Raw genomic sequence first — 22,132 nt, 5'->3', positions numbered from 1 at the left:
CTTCAAAAGAAGACCCCTAAAGTGAAATAGCTACTGAGTCACATGTTGAACCATCCATATTGAAATAGAAACAAGAGGGAAAAAAGCAGAACAGGAATTGAAACAGAACCAAAACAAATTTCAGGAAAAAACAGTGAAAACTCACAAAGCAAAAAGAGCCAAAGAACTACAAGAAGGAAAAGAGGAAGTTAGTTCCCTGATACCAGTGTGATCCTGATCTTTTTTCTTTGATACTATTTATTTTTATCCTAAATAAAATATCCTCTTTCTTACCTGAGAATTCCATAAAACAGTGAAGTAGACTCTAAATGTACTTTCAGACCTGTGCAAAGGAGTACCTCATCCCATCACTACCCCTGAAACAGATACTGTAATAAGAGAAAGTCCTAGATAGCAGACCTAGGACCAAAGAGACCCTTTCTTCCATATGATAAATCATCCTTCAAATACTTGTTAGTTATCACATGCTCTTTAAGTCTTTGCTGCAGGCAAAGTTCTTTCGCTAGCTTTTTAATCTTCTAGCTTCAATTTTCAGTCTTCTACCCATGTTTAGTCTTCTCCATATTTATTGCTCTGCTCTGGGCACTTTTCTGATCTATTGAGCTAAATAAAATGTAATGCCCAGAGCCAAACACATGTTCTAGATATAATCTAATCAAAGCAAAATACAGTTCTGAACCTTTTGCCCCTGTTAACGAAGCTCAAATTGCAGTGGTTCACTTGGCTGCCATGTCACACTAATAATTGAACTTAGTTCATTAAACCCCTAGAAAATAGATGTATATTCTGTATGTTCTCTAGCCCACCTTCCTGTTCTTATCCTTGTCATATTGAACTTTAGTTTCCATATATAAAACTTTACATTAATCCTTTTGAAGTTCATCCTACTAAATCCAACCCAAGGTTCTAGTCCGAAAATATTTTTAGATTCCATAATCTGTCATGTTATCAGTTGTATCTAGCTTGGTGTCATCTGCTGACTTGATAAGTTTGTCATCTATACCTTTGTCCAAGTCATTGATAAAAAATATTAAATAGTATAGTACCAGGGACAGATCCACTAGAGTACTCTTTCTAGGCTAAAATTGATTCATTAACAGCTATTAAAAGGGTAATGTCATGAATCCAAACCTCAAGACAGATCTATTAATATAATAGCAAATTATTCCAAATACAGTGTTCTCTTATCAGTATTTATAATGATATTGTTGAGGCACTGTATATCTTCAAGTGTTTTCTGAATAATCTAAAATTAAATTATTTTTAATATTAAAAATACTATTTTTTTAATTATCAGTTTATGTATGCAGCATATATCACAGAATCCCACAGAGGGGACTTTAGAAAGTTGTCTAGAATTCATACTAAGAGAGGTGAGAAGCATCCCACTAAATCTGCTTCTAATAAAGTAGTCTTTCTTCAGGGGCTCTTTGCAGTGAGATCTGATCTGTGAGTGCCAGCTGCTCTTGGAACTTTGAAAGAAAATAGGGATCTAGTTTCCCCAAAACAAAAACAAATAAAACCCATGACATTTTTGTATTTGTGCATAGCCTTAGTTTGGGATAGACTTAAAAAAAAATTACTCTCTATCTTTCCATTTGGTACTAAATTAAGAATATCCAGTATGAAAATGACATTAGATTTGCTTAGTCAAGTCAGCAAGTATTTATTAAATGTTGACAATATGCCAGGCACTGTTCTAAGCACTGGAAAATACATACATATATGGAAAATGGGGATATGGGCTTGGTAGAGAAAGTCCTATAGAGGTAAGTCTTCAGCATAACATGGAGAGAAATGAAGACAAAAAGTACTTGCAGTGCCACAGTCCTTTAAAAATCCTTAGACAAATTTTCTGGTCAGACACACAAACCCAAATATCAGACATTTAATGCTCGAATGTGAGCCAAATCTATTGACTTCCATAGATTCTAAGAGGTCACGGTGAGAGAAGACCTTAGACTATTAAGCATAAGCAATGCAGGTATCTCTCATAAAATACTGCATTCAAAAAAAAATCTGAAATTGTAAAACAGAAACTAATTTGTAAAATTGGGAATAATTCAGGATTTCTTATGAATCATATGCTGTTTATTAGAGGCAGTAGGGTAGAAAAACAACACTAAATTAAACACTTAAGTATTTTTCAACTCAAAATTCAGTGGACAGTGAAGTTTCTTTGTTATTCCTATATAAATATTGGAAAATTGTGATTTGGTTTACACAAAATTTTCCGAGAAAATATTGTGAAAAGTAAGGTAGATTATATGCATATCAGTATACTCAAATACCACAATCCAAATCTTTTCTTTATTATGTCTAATAAGATTAATGAGGTGGTATAAGAAAAGAGCTATTCATCTCCTTCCCTTTTATCCCTAGGTCCTAACTCCCCTCAATTAAAAAAACAAGACTTTCAGCATAGAGGTCTTGCCCGAGATAATTTTCATAACTTTTACAAACAATACAGTCTTATGTTTTAAAAACATCTTGTAGTAAATGAGTTACCCTTTAGCCTACCATAAAAACTCAATAACTTTTGTTTGTAGAAAATTAGCTTAATTTTTTTCTCTTAAGGGATCTTCCTGAAGCTTAGGTAAAGTTCAGCCATCATCTCCATGGTAAGCAGTTGTCAGAAATATAGATGAAAGTAGTTCCTTCTTTACAGAGGTCAGGAAACATTGTATATACTATCATACTTGGCTGATACCTGATGTGTTAATTTTCCTGAACTCTATTATTCTTTCTATATTTAAAAGATGGTTTGCTGGTGATATATTCAGAAAATAAAGTTATATAAAATCAGATGATATCAACATTGACTAGCAAATTACTCTGACTTATTTTAGGTTTTAAAATGCAAATTGTAAGTGAATCCAATCGTTTAACAGATATGCCAAAACTTACACATACAAATATAAGAGTATTGTCTTCATCACAATATTTGAGAATATGGGCTTAATCTAAACATCCTACTGTGAATATTTTTGAAAATCCTTTTGTAATTTTCTTCAGAATTTTTGAATTTCTTTTGAATGAACTCAGAGGTAGCAAAGACTGTCTTTGATTCCTGAAAAGGAGAAGTCTGTCATATCCAAGTATGGAGCATAAAGATAGGTAATCAGACTGATAATGAAGTTTGGGAAGGCAAAATCAAAGCCCCATTTAAAGTAAGGATTAGACTGATTTTTCCTATTAATTTACGACTGATTCTGAAAATAACTCCCAAAATAGCTGGAAAAATGACAGTATATCTAACTATTTTGACATAGATGTTCACTCATTTATATTGCATTTTTTCAAATAAAATATTCGTTTTAAAAGTAGTATTATAATAGTCATAACATACATTATAGCATAGTTCTTCCTAGAGAATGACAGAATAAGAGAAACTAAAGTATTTGTATGCGAAGTGTAATTGTAAGAAAAACAATTTAAACAAATTTGATGAAAAAAACTTTTTCTTTTTTAGTGGAGTTATCTGACTAAGTCTCCTAAAGATTAGCAGATTTTTTAAAGAAAAATATTCTTCAAAATCATGAAGATTTTTAACTTTTATTCCAGAGATGTTGGCAGGGCTTAGGGAGAAGAATTATAGAGATTTGGATTTTTCTAAGATTGTTTTTGTCTCTAAGATTTGTTTTTATTAAGTGACACATCTACATCAAAAAGGAATACTTGATTTGGAATACATGACCTGATTTAAAATGCCAGCTCTACCACCTTCAACGACATAGGGCATATCATTTTACTTCTGGATTTGTTTCTTCGTTTGTAAAGAGAAGAGATTGAACTAGAGTACATTCCTTCCAAAAATTCATAATGCTGTGAACATTGTGAGAATGTCAGTACTTTTTTCCTTTTAAAGACAAGTTGCAAACAAAAACTCTTTGTAGCATATTGTTATAAACTAAAAATAATTTCTCTTTAAAATAAGGAATTGTTTCCCACATTATTTTAATTTTTTTCTATTAATACTTTTGAAATAAAATTGAATTGAATTTCTTTTTTAAATTTTCAGGCTAGTTAAGAATTTATTTCAGCTCGCAAGAGAGAACAAACCTTCCATTATCTTTATTGATGAAATTGATTCTCTGTGTGGCTCTAGAAGTGAAAATGAAAGTGAAGCTGCTCGCCGAATTAAAACAGAATTCCTAGTTCAAATGCAAGGTAGGATTACTTAAATAACACAGTAGATATTCACTTTTTTAAAAATTATTTTATGCTTTTTCTTTCTATCCCATGTCTTTCTTTTCCCTTAGTCCTAATTCCTCATGCAGAAAATGACCAATATATAAGCGTGTTAAACACAAATGTTACATATAAAATGTTCACCAGTCTGTTTGCCGCTAAGAGGAAGTGGGTGGAAGAAAATTCTGTAACTTATAACTGCTTGTGGATGAATGTTGAAAAACTTTCATCACATATAATTGGAAAAATAAAATAAAATATCAAGTAAGGAAAAAAATAGCTCAGTAGTAAAATGATTAAAAGATTTGTGACATACTGTGAACGTGGTAAGAGATGAAATCTTTCACAATGTGTTTGTATTTTGTTGTAAAGAATATTTTATAAATGTTAAATAACTTCATCTTCAGCAATTCAACTAATCAGGGAATAGTTTCTTTTCTTTTTTTTAATAAAACAAAGATTTTATTTATTTTGAATTTTACAATTTTTCCTCTAATTTTGCTTCCCCCCCACAGAAGGCAGTCTGTTAGTCTTTACATTGTTTCCATGGTATGCATTGTTGAATGTTATGAGAGAGAAATCATATCCTTAAGGAAGAAAAATAAAGTATAAGAGATAAGCAAAATTACATAATAAGATAAGTCTTTTTTTTTTAATTAAAGGTAATAGTTGGGGAGGCTAAGTGGCACAGTGGATAGAGCACCAGCCCTGGAGTCAGGAGTACCTGAGTTCAAATCCAGTCTCAGACACTTAATAATCACCTAGCTGTGTGGTCTTGGGCAAGCCACTTAACCCTGTTTGCCTTGCAAAAACTTAAAAAAAATTAAAAAAAAGAAAGTTGACATAAGAGCTACATAAATTTTACAAAGTACTGTTTTTAAGTGTATCATTTGCAGATATATAATTTAGAGGAGCACCAAGATAAATAATTTAATAATCTTTATTTTGGTGCAGGGGTTGGTGTGGACAATGATGGAATTTTGGTGCTGGGAGCAACAAATATACCCTGGGTTCTGGATTCAGCTATCAGACGAAGGTACTGTAATCATCCTATTTTTCACCTAAGATGCAGTCACTAAATAATAATAACCCTTTCTTTGTAAGGAGAGACAAAATATTAAATTAATCTATTTGAAAGGACTATAGTTCTTGTGTGCTCTTTTGAGTTTTCATGTCTTAGAAGTTTTCATTGCTTAATGTTCACCAGGTAATAATATTAATTAGTTTATAAATGTGTTTTTGCTTTTCTTTGACTCTCTAGTTCTTAACACTGTGTCTGAAATGGAGTAAGTGCTTTATAAAGCTGTTGACTGACTGCCCAGGCACACATTCCATAGAGTTTTACAAATGTTCCTTAATTGGTATTTTGTTTCTGTTGGGTCCTGTTCTAGAATTGTCTTTTCATACACATTCATACATATATGTATATATATGTGTGTATGTATTTCTTTTTTTTTTTTAACCAAGGTCAGTAGAAGATGACCTGTGTTAGTTTCCAAAAGGGGGAAAAAAGGTTATTTCTCTAACTTTTACATTGAATTATGAATCTTCAGTTGTGGGAGAAATTAATATAATTTGTCACCTTGTTCACTCAGTAATATTCCTGACTGTTCATTCTACATTGGCTAATATAAACCTATAATTTCTTTGCATTCATCTAATTCATTCATCAGCAAGCCTGGCAAGAGTGGGTAAATATAGACTGAACTTGAAAAGCACAATCTTAATTCTTTTTTATTTTTATTTTAAGGCATTGGGGTTAAGTGACTTGCCCAAGACAGCTAGGCCATTATTAAGTGTCTGAGGTTGGATTTAAACTCAGGTCCCCCTGACTCCAGGGCCGGTGCTCTATTCACTGTCCCACAATCTTAATTTTGAATGAACATTTAAGATAAGTGAATGATTTGAATTTCACAACTTTGAAAAAATAATCCTGAACCACCAAATCATCCCCCAAACTCTTCTCAATTATAAATAGTCAAGAAGCAGCAATGAATAGGAGTGCTGGAGTCAGGAGGACCTGAGTTCAAATCCAACCTCAGATATTTGACATTTACTAGCTTTGTGACCCTGGGCAAGTCACTTAACCCCAATTGCCTCCCCCCACCTCCCCTTCTACCCACCAAAAAATTAAAAATCGCAATTAAGGCATAGCTTTATTTACATGGTACTTAAAAGTTTACCAATTTTTTTGCAGCTGGCATTAATGCTAGATTAATTTCATAAACATATAGTGACTTTTATTTGTGCTGTATCCCTGCAAATTTCCACTCTCTTACATGCTGCTTGTGTGATTCTATCTATAATAGATCTGTATAGTATCTCCATATCCATCTGTTAATGTTTGGAAATGTATTTTTACTATTTTGAATGGTAGTTTGACTTTATTTTTGTGACATAAAGTGTGATTTATTTGTTGATATGTACATGACCAAGAAGGCAATTCCTAATTATAATATTATTCAAAGGAGAAAAGGTGAGCTGTTTTATGACATTTCATGGTGAAAACTGGGGACTTTTCAAACATCAGATGATTAACTTGATATCCTTTTAAAAAGTTGTTTCACGGACACTTTCTGCAAAGAAAAACGAAACATTCAAATGTAAGACCTAACTGCCAGATTTAGCATATTCAAAACTTTATTTAATCAAACTTTGAATATGTAATTAAGATTACCACTATCTAGTTCTTTATTTTCCAGTTTTTTAATAAGTATATTTTATATTCTTTCTCATATTTTTCAGATTTGAGAAACGTATTTATATTCCTTTACCTGAAGATCATGCTAGAACAGCAATGTTTAAATTACATATGGGGACAACACACAACAGCCTATCAGAGGCCGACTTCCGAGAACTAGGGAAGAAAACAGATGGTTATTCAGGGGCTGACATCAGTATCATTGTAAGAGATGCATTGATGCAGCCTGTGCGGAAAGTTCAGTCAGCTACTCATTTCAAAAGAGTAAGTCAATTAGAGTACTGTAGTTGTGACAATATGGTTTCTTTTTTTTTTTAATGTTATGTTTTAAATTCCAAACTGTCTTCCTCTATACCTCATACTAGAGAAGACCACTATTTCTCTCTCTCTCTCTCTCTAAAACACACAAACACACACACACACACACACACACACACACACACAGATGTTCTTTCTCTAAAAGCGAAAGAATCTTCCTTTGTAGTTGATTTAAATTTTTGTAATACTGAGGATAGTTTGTTCATTCACAGTTACTCTTCAAAAATTATTTCTGTTTCTTTATATAGCATTCTTTTGGTTCTACTCATTATTTCATAGCAGTATTTCCATGTTTTTCTAAAATCAACATGCTTATCATTTTTTACAGCACAGTAATATTTCATCACAATCTCATACCACAGCTTATTCAGCCATTCTCCAGTTGGTGGGTATCCCCTCATTTTCTAGTTCTTTATCACCACAAAGAGAGCTGCTATAATTACATTGGAACCTTTAAACTTCTTTTTTCCTGACACCTTGGGTCAAAGGGTGTTCAGTTTTATAATTCTCTCAGCATAATTTCAGATTTTTCTCCAAAATGACTGGATTGGTTCATAGTTCCATTAGCAGTGTATTAGTGTCCAAGTTTTTCCACATTCTCCAACCCCCCATTAGCCATTTTCCCTTTCTATTGTTTTAGTTTATCTGATAGGATTGAGCATACCTCAGAGTTGTTTTAATTTGCATTTCTCTAATCAATAATGGTTTAGAGCATTTTTTTATGACTATAGTTTTTGATTCCTTCATCCAGAAACTGCCTGTTCATTTTTTTTGTCTGTTCAATTGGGGAATGACTCATTCTTATAAATTTGACAAAGTTCTCTCTGTATTTGAGATATGAAACCTATTTCTGAGAAACTGTCTAACATTTTTTCCTAGTTTTTACTTTCCTTCTAAGTTTGGCTACATTGGTTTTATTTGTGCATTTGTTACTAGCATACCTACCATGTGCCAGGCACTATTGCTTCAGGCTTAGGGATACAAAGAAAGGTAACAGCCAGTCTGCTCTCATGGAGCTTAGGGAGACAATATGCAAAAGAATATATACAAACAAGTTATATAAAGTGTAAACTGGAAATAACAGGCACTATAAGTAACGGGAATTAGGAAAACTTCCTGTAGAAGGGAAGTTAGGAAACAGAAATGAAGAAGCATTGGAAACTACTAGTGAAAATCTCCAGAGTCAGAAGATGGAAGGCCTTGTTTAAAGAAAAGCCAAAGAGGCCAATGTTATTGAATAGTAGAGTTTGTGGAAGGTTGTAAATATAAGAAAGAATGGAAAGGCATGGGGGTAGCAGGAGCCAGGTTATGAAGGACTTTGGATACCAAACATAGAGATATAGAGAACCACTGGAGTTTACTGAGTAGGGGACATGGCATGGTCAGACTTGTATTTTATTTAAGACCATTCTTTTTTGCTGTTGTTGTTAAGATTTTTTTTTCAAGGCAATGGGGTTAAGTGGCTTGCCCAAGGCCACACAGCTAGGTAATTATTAAGTGTCTGAGGTCGGATCTGAATCCAGGTACTCCTAACTCCAAGGCCAGTGCTCTATTCACTGCACCACCTAGCCACCCCTTAAAACCATTCTTGATAGGAGTTTTATTTAGAAATATTTTTTAAATGGCAAAATATTTCTAAAAATTATTTTAATTCTCCAAGAAATTTATTTTTAAATAACTATAGTGTTGTTTATAATTAACACTGATAACATTTGTTCTAAGGTGAAGACCTTAGTAAACTTAGTAAAATCTTATCTGCGTAAATGAAGTACAGAAAATATTAATGTTTCTAATTTGAATTATCAGGTATTTTGGGGGCTAATAATTTCTTTTAGACAACAACATAGGATTAAAACTGTTGCTAGTTTTTTGTTTAGTCTCTAGTTAAAACAATAACAAGACCAAACTCAAGGCCTCTTTGGGCACTGGGCTAAGCTAGGATTTAATCTTGCTTTCACTGGCACTATAGACAAATTCTGGGACTCAGAAAACTTTCTTGGTTATCAAGGTCATCCTCTGCACAAGGAAATCAGCAAGAGTAACAGGTGAACATTTTGAGTGTTGCCCTGACCCTCTCAGTACTCCTAGGGCCAGAGGAAGAATTGACATACATTGGATAGGGCTTCCTTGGAAGATTTGTTGGGATAACTTGGACAAGAATCACTGAGGATGAGAAGATATCGATGTGTTGTCATCTGCACTATTGATGCAAAAATCATAGCATTAATAAACAATCTAGGAGGCAAATGACTTAATGATTAATAATGATGGATTTTACTTTTTTTACAAACAAAAAAGGATTTTATTCATTCTTAGTTTTTATAACTATAATCTGAATTTTTTTTTATTTTTCCTTTAACTAAAAGAATCCATATTGTTATCTTTTCAAGGTTAAAGGTCCTTCACCCACTAATCCAAATATCATAGTAGAAGATTTACTTACTCCATGTTCTCCGGGTGATCCTGGTGCCATTGAAATGACATGGATGGAGGTCTCTGGGGATAAACTTTTGGAGCCAGCTGTTTCCATGGTTTGAATTTTTTTGTATTTTAAAAACTTTTAGCTGTCACATGTTCATAAATTTGGGGACTGTAACATGGTGTCATGAATTGGGAGTCAGAAAGATAGCTGAGTTCACCTCCCACTTCTAATTATACTGATTGAGAGTCCTCTATTTGGAATCCTGGAACCTGGATTTGGAACAAAACTCTACTACTTCTTCCCTGTGTTGACCAAGGCATTTTATGCTTCTCAACTTTTGCTCATCTTTTAATAAAGGAAGGTTAGAGTTAGAATCAGTGACATCCAAAGTGTCCTCTAGCTCTAAATATACAATTTTGTCATAACCTTGTGATTGATAAAGGAATCTCTATGAAATTAACAAAGTCCTTTATGTAGTTGTTGGAAATTGTATTTCTTAATTTGCTTAAGTACTAATATTTATTGAGAAGTAATATTCCAGGGGCAGCTAGGTGGTGTAGTAGATAAAGCACTGGCCTTGGAATCAGGAGTACCTGGGTTCAAATCCGGTCTCAGACACTTAATAATTACCTAGCTGTGTGGCCTTGAGCAAGCCACTTAACCCCGTTTGCCTTGCAAAAAAAAAAACTAAAAAAAAAGTAATATTCCAAATATAAACTACACATGATCATTCTTGTGTTTATGGAGAGATACATCTGTTTCTATCTGCATATGATTAGATAAAGCATTAAAGGGCACTTGTATTGGGGGGAAAAGTTATTTTTTTTTTTGATTTTGAGTTCTAAATTCTCCTGCTCCCTATCTTCTCCCCCCCCCCAGTGATTTGATAATAGATTTTACATATGTAATCATGCAAAACATTTTCCCATTAACCAAGTTGCAAAAGAAAACACAGACCTAATAATCCAAGAATAAAGTTTTAATAATATGCTTTGATATGCATTCATACTTTATCAGTGTTTTCTCTGGATATGGATGGTATTTTTCTTCTTGAGTACTTTGGAATTGTCTCATATCATTATATTGCTCAGAACTCCTAAGTCATTCACAGTTGGTCATTGGACAGTATTGCTATTTCTGTGTATATTGTTCTCCTGGTTCTACTCACTTCATTTATTTTCCCAGGTTTTTTTTTTTTGAACCATCCTCTCATCATTTCATTCCATCACAAACCTATATCACAATTTGTTCAGATGGTGAGCTTTTGTACCAAAATCTTGGGTCTTTGGGTTTGTCAAACATGGTCATTCACTATTGTGTATGGTGTGACTGATCTGTTCCACTGATCCATCACTACTTCTTAGCCAATACCAAATTGTTTTTGATGATGATCACTTTGTAATAGTTTGAGATCTGGTACTGCTAAGCTACCTTCCTCCACTTTTTTTTTCATGGATCCCCTTGATATTCTTGTCCTTTTGTTCTTCTAAATGAATTTTGTTGTTATGAGAAGTAACTATTAATTAGAATGAAATAAACCTTATGCTTTTATTATTTTACTTCGTATGTTCAAACTTAGATTTTCATAATTTATAACAATCATAAAGCAATTTTTTCTTAAGGAAAAAATGAGATTAAATTCCATAGTTTAATTTTATAAGACTTCTTAAAAATGACTGATACATGAACACATAGAAATGAGGTGACTCTTTTTGAGCCAAGGCCAAATTTGCAAAAATTGCAAATTCTGTACCCACCCAACTATAGTTAGAAGTCAGAGAACAATCTTCATGAAATGAATTGATAACTTTCTTGAAATTAAGACACAATTTTAGATAAAACTAAGAATGTTCTGACCAACAGGACTGTGGAGGCTATAGCATGGGTAAAAGTTACTATGATGCTGGTTTCATTACAACATATGAGAAAATGCACTAAGAAAAGACTTACTTTAAAGTCTAATTGAATCTGTGGCAAAAAAGTAATAGAGTAATAAGACTTTCTTTGTGAGTGATAGAATGGAATTTTGTTAGGTTGACTATGGCTAAATTTTTGTATAATTAAATATAGTTTTTAAAATATAACACATTTATTTTGAGTCACTTTTTGAGCCAAAGTTCATGTTCAATGTCAGTTAACTGTCAGGTAATGATGTCAAACTCAAATAGAAACTGATAAACCATGTATAAAATACATATACACATATATATATATACACATATATATATATTCCTATGGGCCACATATTGACTTATAAATCCACATATTAATATTATCCATGTTTTATTCTATTTTTATTTATTTTGTTCAGTAATCCTTAGTTACATTTTAACATGGTTTGGCTCACTTGGAAGTGTTCTGGGCTACATATGGCCTATGGATCATATGCTTGATGCCTTTAATGTGCTAAGAGGAATTTTTGTTTTTGAACATATTACTGCCCCTAATATCTTTTAATCCATATTGCTTGCTCTACTAGATTGTAAGCACCAACAGGGTATTGGCCAGTTCTTAGCTACACACTTATAGTGGTCCCTTTCTGCCCCCACTTTTACAGCCCACCAGAGTGGAAATAGAGCTTGCCTTGGGATTAAGCCCTGCGTTTAAGTCATAATTAATTGACCATGGACAGGTTACTGCAAGTTAACAAATGAGTTGGATTTCAGATCAGCAGAAATTAGGGTGACTATAGACAGGGATGAAATCACAGATCTGAACCCTCCCCCCCCCAAAAAAAGAAGTTAAATAATATCTACTTCATATTTCTCAATAAACCTTTTTTGGGGGGGGGGGATTTTTCTTAACCATACCCATTATTTTTATTGGTACAGGCAGTTCATGGTGAGATTCTTCCTCTATCAGTACAAATGAGCACCATTTCTAAAGTTTTAGTCTTTGAGTATTATTTGAGATACTGAGAGGTGCAATTACTTGTCTAGGGCCAAAACCAGAATGCAGCAGAGCCTTCCTGGCTTCAACAGCAGCCTTCTTCTGTCCAGTATATCATCATGCTGTCTCTCGGGATTTTATTTTAATTCATTATAATGGATAACCCTTAAGAATTGACATATTATCAGGGCTTTAGTAAATGAACTTTATTATAACTGCTCCTTGTTTAATAGTTAATAAATTATCCATTGGTGGATATATTGTGTATTTGAAAATGTGGTGGATTTTTTTTTTCTTCCTTTTTTAAAAGAGAGAAGAAACTTTCAAGGACCTCTGTCCTAGTTATGGATATTAGCTAATTTGACATTAGTTACTTATTATATATTCATAGAAAAGAGGCATTGTGCCCTTTAAGTTGAGAGCAAGTATTGCTCTGCTGTGACAACAAAACTTTTATCACTAAGAGTATCATATTCTGATAAAATTACATCTATGGAGTTATCCACACATGTGGGTATAACTACATTTGTGATACTTTTGTTCAGGGGAAAGAATTACTTTGTTTAAAGTGCCTGCTATGTTATACGGGGTGCTGTGGGAGATAAAAAGATGAATTACACATGGTTCTTGACCTCAAGGAAATTAGGAAATCTCTTTGAGTGACAGTAATTTAGGTTGTCATTATGAACTTTATTTCTTAGTGTAGATTTGTCTCAAATATAAGGTTAATAACAACTGCAGATAATGCTCTAGGAGAGTTTTTTAATTAAAATTTGTGATGTTATTTTACTATTTAATATTTTCTTATCAAAGGGAAGTACATTGAAAAATGTATTGACCTTTTCAGTATATCAGTTTTTTCATTCACCTACATTGGTAGGTGAGCTATAATTTTGACTCTTAAATTTTTAGTTAATTATTTAGTCAGTAAAAAAAATCATGGTTCATTATGTACAGCTCAATGATGCTTTTTTTTTCTTTTTTCTCTTTTTTCTCTCAACAGTCTGATATGTTATGGTCATTAGCTAGCACAAAACCAACTGTTAATGAACATGACTTGCTGAAATTGAAGAAGTTTACAGAAGATTTTGGTCAAGAAGGTTAAACCAAAGACAACCAGGAAACAATTGGCCAAACTCTTCCTTTCTTAGGCACTCCTGTCTCTTTGGGGATGGCATTCAAATGTTTGCAGACTTTTAAAAAAAAATTTTTTTCCTTCTCCACAGAGGATTGAAGATCTCTTTCGAAAGTTCCTTTAGCTTTGTTATTTTTCTTCCAATTTGTATTAAATACTTGCAGTTTAACAGGATAAAAAATGATATGGTGTATGGGAGAAATAAGTGATATGTTGAGTGGTAAATATTAGAGCTTTTATATGAAAAGCAATGATGAATATTACTTTTTTTCTTTACCTGGCATAAAATACTGTCATGTAGATTTAAAGTAAAATGAACTGTGGTATGCTCTTTGGAGAAGAGATCTTAAACATCATTTTTGTTGTCTAAGTCAATTGATTTTCCTACAAAAATTACTTTAAAAAATTAAAATTTGGTGGAGAGGTCACTGTAAAATACAAGGAACACTGTGATTGGGTTTAGAAGATTTTTTAATTATATGATGGCCAGTACTCATATTGAACACTGACGGGTTTTGTACTGGTTTTTTTTTTCTCTGTGTATTTAAATATTGCCTTAAAAAAGCAGTAAGCTTTTGTTTTTAACTTTACTAGTTGATAGGAACCTTTCACTGTGCAATCTTGGAGCACTTAGAGACCTGTCATCATCTTTATCCTGGAGAAGAAACTTCTCCGTCCCAGTATCCTTTTTTATCGCAAGAATTGACCAAAACAGATTTTAAATATATTTGTAATTTTGAAGTACTATGTCATGTTATAGGAAGAGTTAAAGTAATAAAGTAATAAGACTTTCTTTGTGAGTGATAACATCATTAAATATACATACACTAAATACATATATACATGTGTGTTGTGTTTATGTATACACACATAAAAATTATACATACATGTATGTATAATTTTCCTTCCAGTGATATTTGTGTGGTAGCTCGCTGGTCACTTAGGCTTATAAATAATTTACCCTAGCCATACTCCCATTTTATACATATCAGTGTGATATTTTATCAAAACCTTAAAAGTGGGCTGATGTTACCAAATTATTAAACATAAAAGTAACATTTGGATATTTCCCATAACCATCTAAGTATGAATTTTAAAGACTATAAGATATAATACTACCATCAGCATTGTGTGCCTTGTAAGTTTCTTTGGCTTTTAAAAAGATCATTGAATTATGTAGTATGCAGTACATTCCATAATTATTACAAAGTTCTACCTTAGAAATGCTTTGGAACAACTTTTAAATATTTGCACATTTCATATATTATGCATTATGGTTGTCTTTGGGGTTTTTCTTTTATGTACAGGTTTTTGTGTACTTTTTAGAAATCATAGGTTTGATGAGACATGCATTGATGAAATAACATTCTTTAACATAAAGTCAAATGATAATACACTATCATTGGTCTCTGAGAACTTCCAAGAAAATGAACCCAAATCCTTTATATAAGGAAATCTGTAAAATGTTCATTAAAATGATGTACATGTAAGCGTTCTTTTTATTTTTCAAAATTTTGCTTTCGTACTGTGATTGGGATTTGCTTTAGCACATAATCAAAAACTGGGGGGGTGGGAATTGTGCATAAGATATTATATACTTTTAATGTTCATGGTCTCAAATTATGGCATATTACTGCAGTTACATAATTAACAGAAAATTTACAAATTTATACGGTACTGTTCAGTGTTAGAATTTGTGATAAAGCTACATATCATGTAAGTGTACTGGCTTAAATAAGTATTGGACTTCTAATATTCTTACCTCCAAGTCTGATCCTAATTCATTACAAAGATTTATGAGCCTAAAATTTTTCCTAGACAGCAACGCTTCCATAAGTTTTTTTATTACTTTTTTTGGGTTTTTTTTTTTTGCAAGGTAATGGCGTTAAGTGGCTTCCCCAAGGCCACACAGCTAGGTAATTATTAAGTGGCTGAGGCTGGATTTGAACTCAGGTACTCCTGACTCCAGGGCTGGTGCTCTATTCACTACCCCTCTCTATAACAGTTTTTAAAGGGATATGATTTCATGAACAGCCTGAATGAATGCTGACAAGTTGGAATTCAGTCCCGACTTGCTGTGGAGAAACCACAGAGAAAGGCCATATTTCAGTAATAAACCATGCTGGCCTAAGAGTCAGATGGACTTGGGTTATAATCTCTGCTGACACAAATCTGAGCCTTTTTCCACTTCTAAAAAATGGAGGGGGTAGATTAAGAGATTGCTAAAGTCCCTTCCAGCTCAAAGTGTTTAAATCTGAGATCTGGTTGTCATTTAATTATCTTCAGTGATACTTTGTGATTTGGTCAAGTTGGGGGGCGGGTCTCACTTTCCCCACAAAATAAAGGAGAACTAGGTTTTTTATTCCTTCTTTAATGGTGTTTTCAGAATCATTTGCTCTTTAAGGATGTCACTTTACCCTATACCTTAGTAATGAGACTTCTCAAATGGCAAATGTGAAGAAACAGAACTGATTTTATCACTTAGTAAGAATGGATAGAGGGTTAGGCTTGAAATCCAGAAGACAGCTCCCTGAATTCACATCTGACTTCAAACACTAGGTGGGTGACCCTGGGCAAGTCACTTAATTTTGTTTGCCTCAGTTTCCTATCTAAAATGAATTGGAGAAGGAAATGGCAAACCAAACCAATTTAGTATCTTTGTCAACAAAACCCCAAAAAGGATCGCAAGGCATCAGACACAACTGAAACAAGTTAAGAATGATTAAAGATGGGAAACTACCAAGTTTCAAGTTTCACATCAGTGGCTTGGATTCTTTGTCTCCCCACTCACCATTTGGTTGTGTCTGCCTTATTCCACATAAATCTTAGGGTGCCTTACATTCTGGTTTGCCGCGTGATTTGTGTTGTTTGCAATAGGTTTAAAAATTCCTACTTGGGGCAAGTGGAAAAGGAATACAGAAGCAAGAAGAAAGTACGATAGTTTCACAGGGATCAATAAGTACTCCCTAAGGACCGATAAGTGCAATAATTTTTTAATTCCCCATGACCTCTCAAACCTCTTCAAAACAGAAATTATTCACCAAAGATAAAGAAACTTCAGCTGTCTCCATGTTCTAGAGAACACTCAAAATACAAAAGGGTTAAAAAAATTTTTTAAAAGCAAACCAATGGGACAGCTAGGTGTCAAAAAGCACCGGCCTTGGAGTTAGGAGTACCTGGGTTCAAATCCGACCTCAGACACTTAATAATTACCTAGCTGTGTGGCCTTGGGCAAGCCACTTAATCCCATTTGCCTTGCAAAAACCTTAAAAAAAAAAAAAAGGAAACCAACCATGAACTGGTGCTCACAGACCCTGAGCCCACTCAGTAGCTCTTTTCTATCTCCTATACTACTGGCAGCAAGGATATATTAACAGAACAAAGATGTGACACTCCAGGTTCCATTCCATTCTTCCAAGGCCACAGAAGTATGCTCTGTGACAGCCAGTGTCCACAATGTAATACAAGAACCCTTCAGGAGCAGAAGATCCTCAAGGAGCATGACAGCTAGAGCTTCAACTGACCATCTGGAGGCAACAGGGACACTCCAAAGTTTGGTTCCAGCTTGCTAAGATAGGCAGAGGAAAGGAGAGAGGAGCAGGGACTGTGCTATGCAACACCACACTGACTCTGAAGCAGCAACCAGCTGATGCAATTCAGTCCAGCATTGTCCAGCCAGACGGCTGAATCTGAATTGCCCAGTCTGGGAAGAATTGAGACCCCAAACCCAAAGAATTTCCTATCAGAGGAAATAAAGCTAAGGATAGTTTTAAAAAGGGGAGAGGGGGGCCAAAAAAGTCTGAAATTAAGATTTCAGGAAGAAATTTTGTTGAGTTTTTTTAGGTTTTTGCAAGGCAAATGGGGTTAAGTGGCTTGCCCAAGGCCACACAGCTAGGTAATTATTAAGTGTCTGAGACCAGATTTGAACCCAGGTACTCCTGACTCCAGGGGCCGGTGCTTTATCCACTATGCCACCTAGCTGCCCCATTGTTGAGTTTTTATTCAAAAAATCCTTGAACATAAACATAACAGGGAAAGACTAACAGAAGGAAATGTGATCTTTAGATCAATTTCAGGCATCTCTGAATAAATATCCCAAATAATCAAAGGATCCCATAGAATTTGAGGAGACTATGGAACAATAGCATGTTGCACCTCAGTAGTTCAGAAGAGATAAGGGAGGAGCAGCTAGGTGGTGCAGTGGATAGAGCACCAGCCTGGAGTCAGGAGGACCTGGGTTCAAATGTGACCTCAAACACTTAAAAATTAGATAGCTGTGTGGTCTTGGGCAAGCCACTTAACCCCACTGCCTTGCAAAAACCTAAAAAAATAGATAAGGGAATTATGAGAGCAGAATTTATGACCTGCACAGCAAAAACAATGAACAGAATAGAAAATTGAATCTGCAATAGCAAGTCTCACCAAAGAAAGAACAATAGATTGAGAATACATGCGATACAGAAGTGAAGGACAATCTAGAAGAAAAGTAAAAATCTGACATTGAAACAAAATTACTATGCAAGCAAAAGATAGTAATCTTAATGACAGGATGACTAGAACAAGCTAAGGATTATTGGTCTGGCAAAGAACATGGCAAAATGAAAAATATGCAAGAAAAGCACAATAAGGGCGGCTAGGTGGCGGAGTGGATAAAGCACCGGCCCTGGAGTCAGGAGTACCTGGGTTCAAATCTGGTCTCAGACACTTAATAATTACCTAGCTGTGTGGCCTTGGGCAAGCCACTTAACCCCATTTGCCTTGCAAAAAAAAAAAAACTAAAAAAAAAAAACAGTACAATAGTGCAAAGAAAATGACAACTCAAATTCTGAATGCAGAAAATTAAATACTAATTGTAAGAATTCATAAATGCTTCAAACTTCAGGACACAGTGGTGAAATTTGATAATTCATTTCAAAAAGTTAATTTAAGCCTTCAAAAAAAAACCTTTCAAATACAAAGGAAAGGAAATTGGAATGGCATGACTTCTTCCACCAGAAGCGAATGAAACAATGTGTTTCAAAGAGTCCTGGAGCTCAAGATACTACCCAAAGTGACACCCTGCAAATATGATCTTAATCATGAATGAAAAAAGATGGACATTCGATTTTTTAAAAAAAGTTATTTTTAAAAGCCAGAACTGAAGAGATTATTTGTTTTTCTTGAATACCTCAAGATAACCAAGTGTAGGATAAGTGAATAAGTGCAGCAGCCATGAACAGGATAGTTAACAGAGCAGCAGCAGCAACAGAACAGTAGAAAGACCAGTAAAAGACATTTATATTTAAAGATTTGAAATTATACAGGGAGACTAGAGTGAAGGCCAAAGAGCAGTGGAGATCACAGTGAAGCAATGGATCTTAAGCATTAGGGAACAGAACCTGGAGATACCCTGCTTACAGCCAATCAAAATTTTTTATGGGGTTATAATTCAAAATGGGAGGTTACATAAAAAGGGTGAAAGGGATCAGGGTCATAGAGAAGAATGTATGATGTGATGTACAAGGATAAAAAAACAAGGCTAGTAACAAGAGAACACTGGTCTCAGTAAGAGAAGAGCTTTCAAGGTTGTGAGTGACAAAGTGGAGAAGACCTGAAAAGGTGAGAAGGGAGATCCTTCTTTGGTTGCGGGAGGGAGTTTCACTGATGAAAGCTACTATGGGTAAAGAGATGTATTATGAAGGGAAAAGAGAACCTTGCACTAGGTATAGTCTGATATGTTTGAAAAGTCCACTTGTCTTCCCTTAAGTAGGAGGAGTTGGAATTCAGGGTAGAGGTGGGGGGATGGGGGGGATGGGCTCCCCAGAGTGAAAGGGCATGGACCCACAAAGTGATTTTGAAACAAATGGGTAAAGAGGGGGGAAAAGTAAGCTGGAGAGAGTATTATTAGTGGTAGGCTGCATAATTAGGAATATGAGTAGGTGAGGAGCAATCATGAGGTGGTTCTATAATTGACATTGTTCTGGGAATAAGGAGCAATGGAAAGGAGGAATCCACTGCCCAGATTCTACAAGGAAAGGGCAGAAACTGCTTAGAAAGGAGAGCCTAGAATGAATACTTTAGAGGTTTTGGTTGCATGAGGAATTCAGAGGAGAAAGACTAGATAATTGTAGAGTCGTGAATCTGGAGAATGAGGGTCTAGAGTAGACAGAAAACATTTTGGAAAGGGGTGTCCAAAAAATGAAATTTAATTAATAGGACTAGTTGAATGGGAGGAGCAGAAAGAAGGAAACCACTTGCTTAAGAGAGAAAAAAAGATGGGGAAGAGCTATATAGTCAAATAAATGGAGAGAAAAAGAAACAAATCCTCAAAAAAAAATTATGGTAAAGTAAAAAAACATTGTACCATGTTTATAAGCAGAAGGTGAAAATAATTTTAAAACTATGAGAGACAGATGAAGGAAAATAAAAATCTAATTCACAATTTTAAAAGTGAATGGATTAAGTCATCAAAATGAAAAAGTGACAGATTGGATAAGAAAACAATCCTACAATGCTTTGAAGAAATATAAATAACAAAGATATACAAAAAAACAAACAAAAATGATAGGAAGATGGAAAAAATTTCCTGTGAACCAAAAAAAAAAGCAGGAGCTGCAATTATGCTATATAACAAAATAAAACAGGCATTCAAAAAATAAAGTGGGACAAACAAACAAGGAAATTGTACTAGAAGGAACCATGGGCAACAAATTAATGTAATATGCTCCAAGTAGCATTTAAATTCATAAAGGGAATAACCGAGCTACACAAAGACATTGACAGTAACACAATAGAGACAGGAAACTTCAATATCTCTCAGTATTGGATAAATCTAAGAGAAAGATAAAAAGGAAACCTTGGAACTGAACAAATTACTGGAAACAAGTAGAAAGACATAGCATTCTCTAAATGGAATGGCAAAAGAACAGACATACACATAGAAATAGATAGATGTAGATATACAATCTTTTTCTCAGGGCCATATGGAACTTTTGTAAAAATTGACTATGCTAGGGCATAGATAAAGCAAATAAATATTAAAAGGCAGAAAGATTTAATACACTCTAAAAGACCATAATGCAACAAAAACAGTAACTGGTTCTGGAATCACAAAAAAAAAAGCCTCAATGGAGATTTAACTATTAAATCTCAAATAATGAGTGAATCAAAGATCAAATTGAAACAATAACTATGTAAAAGAAAATTATAATGATAAAGAATAAACCAGAATTTCTGGGATGCAACTAAAGCAGTTCTCAGTCCTGTAAATGTTCTTTAGAATTAACAAATTGAATATTCATTCTTTAAAATGAGAAAGCCAACAAATAACCCTAAAACATGTACAAAAGAGAAGATAATAAAATCAAGAAGGGGAATAGATAAATGGAAGGAAAACTATGAAAACAATAAAACACTAAAAGCTGATTTTAATCCTGTTAATTAAATTGATAAACTCTTATCTAATCTGATTAAAAGGAAAAAAGTAGAAAATCAAATCAATATAATAGCAAATGAGCAAGATGAAATCATAACAAAAATGTAAGAAATAAAAGAAGAATCATTTTTCATAGTGATGTAAGCTTCCAAAAGCTGAAAAAGGGGAATATATTTAAAACATAAAATACCCAATCAGAAGACTAGATAGAAATTTTTAAAAAGCCAATCTCAGGGGCAACTAGGTGACACAGTGGATAGGGTACTGGCCCTGGAGTCAGGAGGACCTGAGTTCCAATCCAGTTTCAGACACTTAATAATTACCTAACTGTGTGGCCTTGGGCAAGCCACTTAACCCCATCTACCTTACAAAAACCTAAAAAAAAAAATTATTGAGTGTCTGAGACCGGATTTGAACTCAGGTATTCCTGACTCCAGTGCTGGTGCTCTATCCACTGTGCCACCTAGATGCCCATGAATATTTTTTAATATCATAAAAAGCATTAATCTAAAACCAAAAATCATTCAGTATGAATACACTGAATTATTTCCCAATAAATATGGGCATGAGACAAGGATGCCCACTCCCCACTATTATTTCATATAGAGCTGGAAATGCTAGCAACAGCAAAACAAGAGAAATAAATCAAAGGTTTCAAAATAGGTAAAAAGAAGAGACATCCCTATTTGCTGATGATATTGATGATATATTTGGAAAAACTAGAGAATCAGCAAATATACTGAGACAGTTAATAGCTTTAGCAAAGTTGAAGGCTAAAAAATAAATCTGCAAAAAGCATTAGTATTTCTTTATTACAAAAGTAAATATGACATAAGTTACTCAATAAAGTTAAAGTTTAGCTTTTTATATGAGAAAATGATATTTGTTTCTCTTAAGATTGTTCTCTTTAATAGGGTAAAAGATTATAGAAGGCCTGAATTTGAGTTGATTATGATAAGATGATCCTAAAAAGTAAAATTAAGAGAAAGGCAGAGCCAAGATGGTAAAGGCAGGGACTCACTTCAGTTCTCCCCCCAAAACCCTTCAAATAACTTTGAACAA

General features: G+C 33.9%; 1 protein-coding gene across 1 annotated transcript in view; it reads left to right on the top strand.

The window, feature by feature from the left end:
* VPS4B (vacuolar protein sorting 4 homolog B) overlaps positions 1-14,449 on the top strand; it is a 28,109-nt gene extending 13,660 nt beyond the window's left edge. Inside the window, exons 7-11 of the mRNA XM_074205196.1 lie at positions 4,022-4,170; positions 5,146-5,227; positions 6,937-7,156; positions 9,601-9,741; positions 13,525-14,449. Of these exons, the coding sequence (XP_074061297.1) occupies positions 4,022-4,170; positions 5,146-5,227; positions 6,937-7,156; positions 9,601-9,741; positions 13,525-13,626 (694 nt within the window). The 3' untranslated portion in view covers positions 13,627-14,449. The remainder of the gene's footprint in view (positions 1-4,021; positions 4,171-5,145; positions 5,228-6,936; positions 7,157-9,600; positions 9,742-13,524) is intronic.
* The last annotated feature ends 7,683 nt before the right edge of the window (positions 14,450-22,132 follow it).

This window comes from Macrotis lagotis, chromosome X (assembly GCF_037893015.1).
Source record: "Macrotis lagotis isolate mMagLag1 chromosome X, bilby.v1.9.chrom.fasta, whole genome shotgun sequence".
Lineage (NCBI taxonomy): Eukaryota > Metazoa > Chordata > Mammalia > Peramelemorphia > Peramelidae > Macrotis > Macrotis lagotis.
This window is presented reverse-complemented; position numbering and strand designations above follow the sequence as displayed.